The 11807-nt window shown below is 38.0% G+C and overlaps 1 protein-coding gene across 1 annotated transcript in view; it reads right to left on the bottom strand.

Annotated features, from left to right (window-relative positions):
* ocrl (OCRL inositol polyphosphate-5-phosphatase) overlaps nt 1-11807 on the bottom strand; it is a 165298-nt gene that overhangs the window by 77952 nt on the left and 75539 nt on the right. Inside the window, exons 9-12 of the mRNA XM_051934970.1 lie at nt 10207-10321; nt 5765-5882; nt 5042-5246; nt 3220-3331 (exon numbers count right to left, since the gene is read on the bottom strand). Of these exons, the coding sequence (XP_051790930.1) occupies nt 3220-3331; nt 5042-5246; nt 5765-5882; nt 10207-10321 (550 nt within the window). The remainder of the gene's footprint in view (nt 1-3219; nt 3332-5041; nt 5247-5764; nt 5883-10206; nt 10322-11807) is intronic.

Here is an 11807-nt window from a genome sequence, read left to right as displayed (position 1 = left end):
TCCGCTGTTTTATAAACAAACGCCATATAAGGTCTTCCTTTTTCCTTGCTTCGCCAAGAAAAGAGCCTTTTTATTAAATCCAAGGGTTCTTCGCTTTTTTTTTTGTTTGTTTATTACAATTGTTATAGTTCTGTTTGTATACGACGTTGTCAGTTCAGCACTCAGGTTGTAATATGACCAAGCGGTGCAAGCTTACTGTTAAGAATGCAACGTATAGTTGTACATGAGAAAAGCAATCTTGCCTCAAATCAATGCCGAACTTTTGTAGGTCTATGAACTTAATTTAAAGTTTAGGTTTACACGGTGCTTTCTTTCCGAAGTACCTGCACTCATGAATATGTCTGTATGCGTCAGTCGCTCAAATCCCCGTGCTTCGCACCGGTGAAGTACTGCTTTTAAATTTTTATTAAGAAGAAAAGAAAACCTTTTAAAATTGAGGGAAAATATACCAATAACAGTTTGTTAAGGATCTGTTTTTTTGTGAAGCTGCCTTCACTCGAGTGATCACTTCGAGATGACTTGCTGGCTAACCATAAGCGTTACCTGGTAGGTAACCACCCATACAATCAGATTGTGAATCAGACTACGAATGCCGTGAATGTAATTACCCCGATCTACATGCTGTCAAATAAACGAACCACACGCTGTGGCGCAATTTTAGGGGCTTAGCCTCTAGCGCTGACGTCCGAGGTTCGATTCCCGTAAGGGAGTGAAGTGAGCGCTTCGCACAGGCGAAGTACTGCTTTTAAATTTTTATTAAGAAGAAAAGAAAACCTTTTTAAATTAAGTCTTAAAAAGAGCTGTAAAGATATTGAAAATAAGCTACGCAAACCCACCAAGACATGCAATCGTTTAAATCAAAGCGCGAGTCGAAAAACGCCATCCCATAATATTAGTTAACGATTAACACATTTCTATATGTATTGTAAGCATACAATACAACTGATAATATGTTGCGCTTATTTATCTGGTGTACTGAAATTTTTGCGCATTTAACGGCTGAAATCTAACGTGGTTTGTGCCCTTCAGAATGAAAAGAGTTTGCATTTACCTTTTTAATAAAAGGCGAGCTTTTAAGCCTGAGAAATCACCCCATAAATGCACACGTTTAATTGCACATGTGTTAATATGTATGCTTACACAGTATTAAAAGACACTCAACAAGTTCACAGTATTAAAACACAGTCAACAATTAACGTCATTTACCTTCGTTCCCGCGTTTGACTTGTGCTGTGAATCTCTTCCTCGTTTTCAGTTCACGTGATTACGTAGGAGGCGTAATACGTGATGACGCGATACGTGACTCCGCCTCCTCCATTAGAGTATATGGACAAAAAACAGGTTCCAGTTATGACCATTACACGTAGAATTTCGAAATGAAACCTGCCTAACTTTTGTAAGTAAGCTGTAAGGAATGAGCCTGCCAAATTTCAGCCTTCTACCTACACGGGAAGTTGGAGAATTAGTGATGAATGAGTCAGTCAAACAGGTTCCAGTTATGACCATTACGCGTAGAATTTCGAAATAAAACCTGCCTAACTTTTGTAAGTAAGCTGTAAGGAATGAGCCTGCCAAATTTCAGACTTCTACCTACACGGGAAGTTGGAGAATTAGTGATGAGTGAGTCAGTCAGTCAGTGAGGGCTTTGCCTTTTATTAGTATAGATATATACATACATACACACACACACACACACACACACACACACACACAATGTATGTGTGTATGCATGTATACTAGCCAACCCGCTACGCCGCATATTTATGTACTGATGGGTGAACACTTCCTGAACAACACAGTTGTCCAAATGGGGTGGGTTTATGGATACCACTGTGAGTGAATGAAAAGACAGACCTCTGGAGAGAGCAACATATAATCGTCCGTGACTGAAAGCGGGATCGTCTGTGACGAAGGCGGCCACGCTGGTGAAAGTTACTTCGTCGGTGGGGATAAGTGTCAGTACTTGTAGATTAAGGTGTAGCGAGTCTTCGCTGTTGACGCTTAATGAGCGAACAAAAGAAAAATCAGTAACTTTTACAAGTACTATGAATGTACACCGTCTGTTACTGACGCAAACCAAATGTATGTGTGTACTGTATAATATTAACAATAAGAGCAGCTCACTACTGAAAACGGCAAACAAAAGGAGGCAGTCGGGATCGAACCGAGGACTCTTGATTACAAGTCAGCAAATCTTACTGCCACGCCGCGGAAGCTGTTGTCTTATCCTTGAACCTTTTGTGAAAGTGTCTGTTTGCTCTTTGGACTTCAGGCCTCACACATTATATAGATTATGCCAACATTCTGTCATTTACTACTAAAATATGAAAAACGTTTCTGTTTTAACAATGTGTTTACACAGATTATTGTAGAAACGGAACACACATGAAATGCATGTGTTCCAAATAACGATCTATTATTTCCACTCTAAAACTCCAGCACTTCACTCCCAGATAGTCAAAGCATGAGCTGGGAGAACTTTGTGCACATTCTGTGGCGGTGGGGGGATGAAATTGTAGGCTGCTTGCCTTTATTGGCACATTTACAGGACAAAAGACGCTGACAGAGAGGTGCGATGGGATTTAAGGTGGGCCGGATCTACCAGCTTTTTCGTAGGCTGTGGTAATTCTAGTGTTAACTGCAACTACAAAATAATATATATTCTGTGTTTTCCAATGAGTTGAACCTGGCATGGAAGATGTAAAATATATTCTGTTCCCATTAAAAAATATGAACATGGAAAACCAGCAAGGCTGTGTTTCCTCTCCATAACTGTGAACTTCACACATGATCATTTTTCTTTTAAATCTCACACTTTATCCAAAAAATGCACTAATAACAACACATTTGAAAACTTACTTGAGGAAAAAAATCTTAAATTTTCCCTAAAGTATTATCCACCTCTCTATCTACCTACCTGTCTACTTACCCATCTAAATGTGAAGAAAACTAAACAAAATGCAATAAACATCAGAAAGAAAAAGTCTTGTCTATCGAAATAAACTGGTTTAGCAAGTCACATTCTGCAAATATTTATGAATTCAGAAAGATGACAAATTGAGATTTTCTGATTGTGTCCTAAGATTGAGTAATTATAGTAAATATTTCAGTTTCAAGAATCTTTTAAATGTTAACTTTTATTTATTTATTTTTTTTAAATGTGATGTTTTTGAAGAATTTTCTATTGTCACATAAAAGAAGTTCAGTTTTGTCTCTTACTTGGTCATATTCTAGTAGCCTCTTGATTTCATTCTGGGAAATCATGCCTTTAACCAAAGTTGCATCAGGAAGGCACAGTCGGTAGTTTAGATCACCAAGCCAGATGACCACACTATTAAAACAAAACAAGAAAGGGGTCTGAAATTTGATTGGGCATGCTTGGTTCCCAACATGTTAATAAATTATATATATTGTATAATTTGAAAAGAGTTAAAACACAAATTTTAAAACATAATCATTAAGAAATTATATAAATAGTATTAGATCATTCAATCCAGCAAGCTTTTTGGTTACCTAAAAGATAAGTTATCCTAATATCTTATCCAGAGGCATTTTAATAGTAGTCAGTGTTTCCACTTTAACTGATTGATTTGTTCCAAAAAGTGTTTACTGTCATTCCCTTAATTTGTAGTAACCTCAAATATGCAATTCACTATTTAACTAAAAGACTTCTGCTGGATGAACTTTGTCAGTGCCTTTGAGATTTTTGAAAACTAGATCAGGTTTGCAGAGAGTCAATACTTCGTCTGTTCAAGATTAAAAAGGTTAAAATCATTTAATCAGTCAGAGTAGAAGGTGTCTTTGGTTGGCTTCTTCTGCTCAGATTCCAGAACTACTATTTCTTTGTAGTATGTTGACAACTGCTGCATATTGTACAGTACACTAATGAGGCATGGTGTCACTTGCTTTATAAACAAGATTTTACAAAATAACTTTTTTTAAATTGCTTCTGTGCATTGCTTAGAATATGCATACTGTATATTGTAAAGATATTAAAATTTAAACCCTTCAGAGTCTGCTTGCTAAAGAGGAGGCTTGGATGTTTGTCTGTCTGTAGCACTTGTCTACATAAACCTGCATTTTCTAACTGATTACCATCTTAAGATTGTGAATGTCTTTTTGAATAGCTTTTACTATAAAAATCAATATTTGTTATCCTTGTCATTTGAGTACAATCTACTACAACAAATGCCACAAGTTCAACTTTATTAATGACAAAGATTCTGATATAAATTAGAGTAACAGTCCAAACTCTGATCTTTGAGGGATTCCATTGATGACATCATCACCGTGTGCCAGTACTCTTCTCACTTCTTTATTCTGTCTCAGGACTGCTGAACCAGATTAAAACAGAGCCATTTTTCCTTCGGCTTTAAACATTCCATATATTTTTCTTTTCTAAATACTATGTTGATCATTAGCACTGTTTATTTTTATCGCGTTTTCCTTGGGCATCAATTACGCTACTCAAATCGTCTTGTAAACACTTTTTGTGTTGTTTATTGGTGTTTGTTATGGCATCCAATGAAATTCTTTTCCAGTTTCTCATAACCTTTAAGATTCTTTTATTGATCCTAAATGCAATTTTCAGTATTACATTCAGTCTTTTCCAATTCTCATCTAGAATTATATTTTTAATCTATTATTTTAACATCATCTTTATTTACCCAGTTTAATTTTATTTTGTGTTTTCATTTTCACCTGTTTCAAATATACTTATTTTAACACCTGAATCAGATTATCTCTGAAGTGACACCATTCACCATTTATAGTAATATTGTATTTGTTTACATACTTTGGGTCTTTGGAGACTTCCAAATTATCTTTCAATAGTATACTGAGCAATTTACTACATTTTCTTTAAGTCAAAGAATTACAAACTCACAAAGGGTGGGGGAAGAGTTTGTCTTAATGGTGTTGACCTATTCAGTAATGATTTGTATGATGAGTACACATGGCATTCATATGTGAATATAAATTTAAATAAATGTTCAAAAGAATATATGGTTATAGGATTAATTTGAACAGAAAAATTACTGACCCATGTTTGACAATGTTGAATGGTGGCTGATCTGCAACATCAAAGCTTATCCTTGCACATATATCCTTGTAATCCTGATTGCGTCTTTCAAAGTCCTCAACATGGGCAGCCAAATGAGAGTTTACAATGCAAAAGCTAGTGTTGTAAAAAACAAACCTTACTGCTACACCTCCTTTATTACCCTGAAAAAAGCACAAGAAAATTACTTTTAGCACTCTAATTAGAATAAAAAAAAATAAATCACAAAACCAAATACAATGTAAGAAAACATTATTGGTATGAGAGGCACACTGAGACAGTCCAGCATTCGGTCAAAGTGGCATGATGGACTATAAATAAGGAACATGAATCCCCACAGATAACATAATTAAGCAATGGAGAGGACATGCAAAAACTGCACACAGAACGCATCCTAGCATGGTTTCAGGATTGTAAACTATTTGTTAAAAGAATAGTGCAGTACTTTCTATTTTTCTGAGTAAAAAACAAATCATGAACTTAATACAAGTATGGACTAAACAAAATTAGAATTATTTACTGATTTAAAATTTATTACTGAATCTGCACAATATTACATAATAAAATTGCAAATCTATAGGACTATGTAATTTAATACTTTATTTCTTTACTTACTTATAGTGAAGTTTTTCAGAGACCAATAAAAGTAAAACACAGGTAAGAAGAAGAAAAGCAAAAAAAATATTTTTATGTAGAAGAACTCACCATTTTTTCCCATTATTCCTGTACCTGTAGACTCTGACACAACTTCTCGAATATTTTTTTTGTGTTCCTTTTTACAATATATAACCAGCATCATTCCCACTAATCGAATAAGGTGCACCTTGAAAAGAATGGTTTAATATACATGGTTACACAAGTTAGCTTGACCCATCTTAGTTTATTATTGAAGCACATTCATGCTCATCTTGGCTCCATGATGCATGGTTGGACATGTAAATATGAATTTCACCATACTCTGTATGTGAGACAGTACTGCAACTGTTGTTGGTACTACTAGAATTGTGGCTTATTTTTAAAGCTACTATAAACAGGTATAAGTAACAGATATAAGTGTGGTATAGTGGGTCCGCAGCTCAGAAAATCTGGTTGTTTTAATAAATAAATAATGAACCCAATCGCGCCGAGGAGGGGAGCAGGTGCAAACAATTATCTGCAAGGACAGCTTGTCTCTGGGTTGCTAGAGGCGGTCGGCCAGCCATGTGTTGCCTTGCCGGCACTTGCGATTGGTCTAATTGTCTCAGTATCAGCCCAGGGCTGCAAATTAGTCGACTGCACCTGCAACTGCTCCCAAACATATAAAAGGGGAGCACAGGAACAGGGAGGATAAAGAAAAAGGAAGAAACAGAGGCATAAGCATGAGAGAGAGAGAGAGAGAGAGAGAGAGAGAGAGAAGGTGTAATGAGAGGAAACATGTGGACGAGAGTGGAGCCCCAGGAAGAAATGTGTGGCCGGCACACAGGAGAGAGATGAGGAGTCACTCCTGTTCAACGTCCAAGTAGAAGGAGCGACCACTATGCTCAGGAGTGTGCTCTCTCCGGGGAGGGCCAACGGATTGGCAGCGGTGAGAGGACAGAGCCGGGTGAAGCCTGGAAAGGCAGTGCTGGGCATGGACCAGGGCTCGATGGCTCCCTGCAGATGCCGTATGATGGGCAGCGGGGAAACAGACTAGGAGAAGAAGGTTGTCTGCACCTGCTGGGGGAATTGTCCTTGGGCTTTAAAGATTGTTTCCTACCTATGTTTTAACCTCATTTTAATGGATTTTCTATTCATTGAATTTTAACCTACATTTGCACTTTGTTTTTACGCATTTATTTATTTATTTATTAGTTTTATTTGTCTTTTTATAAAAGCACTCAAGTACTTTTCGCCATCCTCTTTACTGATGTGTTTGTCCTCAAATGCCACACTCATCGAATACAATATCAATGGTGTCAGGTTCAAGAGGCTCCTAGACACGGAGTAGGAGAATAGAGCCAACCCCCACCATCAATGTAAGGTAAATGCATTATGAAACAGGCAGAAGAAAACTGTAGTTTACTTAGTTTATTAGAATCAAAAATGTAACTCTCTAATGTGACACAAACGTTTCACGACATATTTACATTAACTCACACTAGCCTTAACATCATGCGAAGTAAATATTTGTTTTCAACATAAGAACAAACAATAATAGATCAGGAATAGCTGCTTATTAAAGTTTAAAACAAATGTAAACCACCAGTTTTCATTTTAATCTGGCGATTTATGATATTTGATTGTATAATACAATTAAAAGTAATTTACATGTAGTACATGGCTTGTAGTTGCAGATAATGTACCTAAATAATAAATTCAATAGCTGTCCACCACCTGTACTAAAGGTGGTGGGCAAAGCCTCTGCAGAACAATGCTAAAGAAATGCAGTGATGGTAAAAACTGATATGTGTTGAGTCTACATGATGCTGTTAGCTACTATGGTTATTTCATGTAGCTAAAAGTGACTCGATTCCAATTTTTGACTCATTTATTTACAGTCATTTGCTTGACTATCCAAAACTGATAAAATTGAGAACAGATAATATATCTTGAATGCACCACAACAGTTATGACCCAATACAACACCTCAAACACTAACAGTACGTTGGCTGCTACAATACTTCACGCCATTTTCAGTGAAGGACACCAAAAAATTAGTCAGCTTATGATGGCAAAGAAGAGTAACAGAAAATGAAAGATTGCAGTGATGACTGCACTAAATGCAACAGCCTCCGTGTCTGTATGCAGAAAACCGTGGACAGCACAGAAAGACAGAGAGGGAGAGAGAGAGAGAGAGAAGGGGAGATAAACCAAGATTGGTGAGGAAAGATGTGGAGGGTTTTGATGCAAAGCTTTGGTTTGAGATTTTCAGAGTGTCAAGGGGGACAATCAATTACTCATGTCAATCTCTGTCAGCAACAAATACTTGTTTGATCACAAAATATATAGTAAATTTGGCTGTATTGGATGTCAATAAAACAAAGTTCCACACACAGTCCAAAGCTGAAAGGCTCAAGTATATCAGGCTAGCCCAAGGAGATGACCTTTGGAATATCCAGTTAAACAGTGTAAATATGCAATGAATTTCATTTCAACTTTTCAAATGAATGTCACACTCAAGTCTCACATGTACGTATTGGATTAGTAGCACATACAAAACTGGTATAAATCTGTTCTGAAAAGTTGACTACAGGTATTTTCGCTGTTCATATTTCTATAACAAAATCTCATCTGTGTCACATACTATTGAAACACCCAGAACTGAGCTGCACTGTAAAACTAGTCCTAAAAAAGAAGACCTGTACTAAAATTGTCAGCTTAAAAGGTAGCCCAGAAACAGTGACAGCAAAACCATAATCCACATAAAACAGTCCCATGAACAATAAACATGTAAATCCTGCTTACCATGTCTAAGCTAACATATGCACAGAATACAGTACCACCATCCACACATATATACTTTATAAACGTACACCGAAAAGACATATACAGTAATCCCTCCTCCATCGCGGGGGTTGCGTTCCAGAGCCACTCGCGAAATAAGAAAATCCGCGAAGTAGAATCCATATGTTTATATGGTTATTTTTATATTGTCATGCTTGGGTTACAGATTTGCGCAGAAACACAGGAGGTTGTAGAGAGACAGGAACGTTATTCAAACACTGCAAACAAACATTTGTCTCTTTTTCAAAAGTTTAAACTGTGCTCCATGACAAGACAGAGATGACAGTTCCGTCTCACAATTAAAAGAATGCAAACGTATCTTCCTCTTCAAAGGAGTGCTTGTCAGGAGCAGATCATGTCACAGAGATAGAGAAAAGCAAACAGATCAATAGGGCTGTTTTTCTTTTAAGTATGTGAAGCACCTCGGCACAAAGCTGTTGAAGGCGGCAGCTCACACCCCCTCCGTCAGGAGCAGACAAAGTGAGACAGAGTTTGTTTTTCAATCAAAAATCAATACATGCCCTTCGAGCTTTTAAGTATGCGAAGCTCCATGCAGCATGTCGTTTCAGGAAGCAGCTGCACAAAGATCACAACATGAAGATAATTTTTCAGCATTTTTAGACGAGCGTCCATATCGTCTAGGTGTGCAAACAGCCCCCTGCTCAATCCCCCTACGTCAGGATCAGAGAAAGTCAGCGCAAAAGAAAGAGAAAAGTAAGCCGGGTAGCTTCTCAGCCATCTGCCAATAGCGTCCCTTGTATGAAATCAACTGGGCAAACCAACTGAGGAAGCATGTACCAGAAATTAAAAGACCCATTGTCCGCAGAAACCCGCGAAGCAGCGAAAAATCCGCAAAATATATTTAAATATGCTTACATATAAAATCCGCGATGGAGTGAAGCCGCGAAAGGCGAAGCGGAATATAGCGAGGGATTACTGTACACCAGATATATGCATATATCTATACTGACAAAAACCTGAAAGCTTATCTTAAACCGCAGGGTTTTGCAAAGTTAGCATAAGCCAGTTGGCCCATTTAGTCAAACAAATTTGTAAACAAGGAACAAAGCATTAATGCTAGGCTCTGTTTCCTCCAAACAATATAAAAGAATACTGCTCAAACAAATAACACACTATCCACAAAAGAAGAACAGTCATCTCTCATTTTTAAGTCATGCTTGCGTTTAATTTAAATCCACCAAACACTCTACTGCACCTTTAGCAAGAAATATATTTTTATTCTATACATGAAAAAAAAAAAAAAAAAAAACGACAGCAAATACATTTTATCATGCTATGCACTGAATATAAAGGTAGTTCTTATGCCCACTAAAGCCACTGATCCCAACGGAACCCCACGTTAAAACAGAATATTGATAAAACACAATAAGTTATTTTCTGAAGTAAACCATGAAGAAAATTTGTTAATTTATGCCTTTGGGCATGTTACCCTCATCAATGTGATGCACTCATTATCAACATTGGTGACACATGAGAAAATATCTGTTTGATAAATAAAGGATCTTGTTTGGCATTTCTAGTGTTTGATCAGCACCATAATGTATTCAAAATCCTGCTCTGCTCATACTGTAAATATCCATTCACTCTCTAACACTATTATGTCTTATCACAGCCCAACCCTCCAGCTTCTGTCCTGAACAGGAATACACTGTTCCTTTACTCACCTTTTTGTATTTGCCATTGCTGTGCAAAGCTGCCTCTACTGCGTCAACCCATTCCTGCTCTTTTGAAGAATCAAAATAGAAAAATGCCTCTGTACTCAAGTCTAGTTCTTGAAAACTGTAGGGGGAAGAAAGACTTACTAGTGTATTCCACATAATTTCTATGTAGCTTCCAAAGCCACTGTAAGCTGTCCAAGATATTGATACTACAAAAGGTATGTTAGTGCAAAGATAAAGCAAACAAATAAAATAAATTTGCTACAATATATGAAATAGTTTTTGCCATTACACATTACATGGTACAAATATACAGTGCATCCGGAAAGTATTCACAGTGCATCACTTTTTCCACATTTTATGTTACGGCCTTATTCCAAAATGGATTAAATTCAATTTTTTCCTCAGAATTCTACACACAACACCCCATAATGACAACGTGAAAAAAGTTTACTTGAGATTTTTTCAAATTTATTAAAAATAAAAAAACTGAGAAAGCACATGTACATAAGTATTCACAGCCTTTGCCATAAAGCTCAAAATTGAGCTCAGGTGCATCCTGTTTCCCCTGATCATCCTTGAGATGTTACTGCAACTTAATTGGAGTCCACCTGTGGTAAATTCAGTTGATTGGACATGATTTGGAAAGGCACACACCTGTCTATATAAGGTCCTACAGTTGACAGTTCATGTCAGAGCACAAACCAAGCATGAAGTCAAAGGAATTGTCTGTAGACCTCCGAGATAGGATTGTCTCGAGGCACAAATCTGGGGAAGGTTACAGAAACATTTCTGCTGCTTTGAAGATCCCAATGGGCACAGTGGCCTCCATCATCCGTAAGTGGAAGTAGTTCAAAACCACCAGGACTCTTCCTAGAGCTGGCCGTCCATCTAAACTGAGCGATCGGGGGAGAAGGGCCTTAGTCAGGGAGGTGACCAAGAACCCGATGGTCACTCTGTCAGAGCTCCAGAGGTTCTCTGTGGAGAGAGGAGAACCTTCCAGAAGGACAACCATCTCTGCAGCAATCCACCAATCAGGCCTGTATGGTAGAGTGGCCAGATGGAAGCCACTCCTTAGTAAAAGGCACATGGCAGCCCGCCTGGAGTTTGCCAAAAGGCACCTGAAGGACTCTCAGACCATGAGAAAGAAAATTCTCTGGTCTCATGAGACAAAGATTGAACTCTTTGGTGTGAATGCCAGGCATCACGTTTGGAGGAAACCAGGCACCGCTCATCACCAGGCCAATACCATCCCTACAGTGAAGCATGGTGGTGGCAGCATCATGCTGTGGGGATGTTTTTCAGCGGCAGGGAATGGGAGACTAGTCAGGATAAAGGGAAAGATGACTGCAGCAATGTACAGAGACATCCTGGATGAAAACCTGGTCCAGAGCGCTCTTGACCTCAGACTGGGGCAACGGTTCATCTTTCAGCAGGACAACGACCCTAAGCACACAGCCAAGATATCAAAGGAGTGGCTTCAAGACAACTCTGTGAATGTCCTTGAGTGGTCCAGCCAGAGCCCAGACTTGAATCCGATTGAACATCTCTGGAGAGATCTTAAAATGGCTGTGCACCGACGCTTCCCATCCAACCTGATGGAGCTT

Source organism: Erpetoichthys calabaricus, chromosome 12 (assembly GCF_900747795.2).
Source record: "Erpetoichthys calabaricus chromosome 12, fErpCal1.3, whole genome shotgun sequence".
NCBI lineage: Eukaryota > Metazoa > Chordata > Cladistia > Polypteriformes > Polypteridae > Erpetoichthys > Erpetoichthys calabaricus.
The sequence above is the reverse complement of the archived record's forward strand: the minus strand, read 5'-3'. Positions and strand labels throughout refer to the sequence as shown.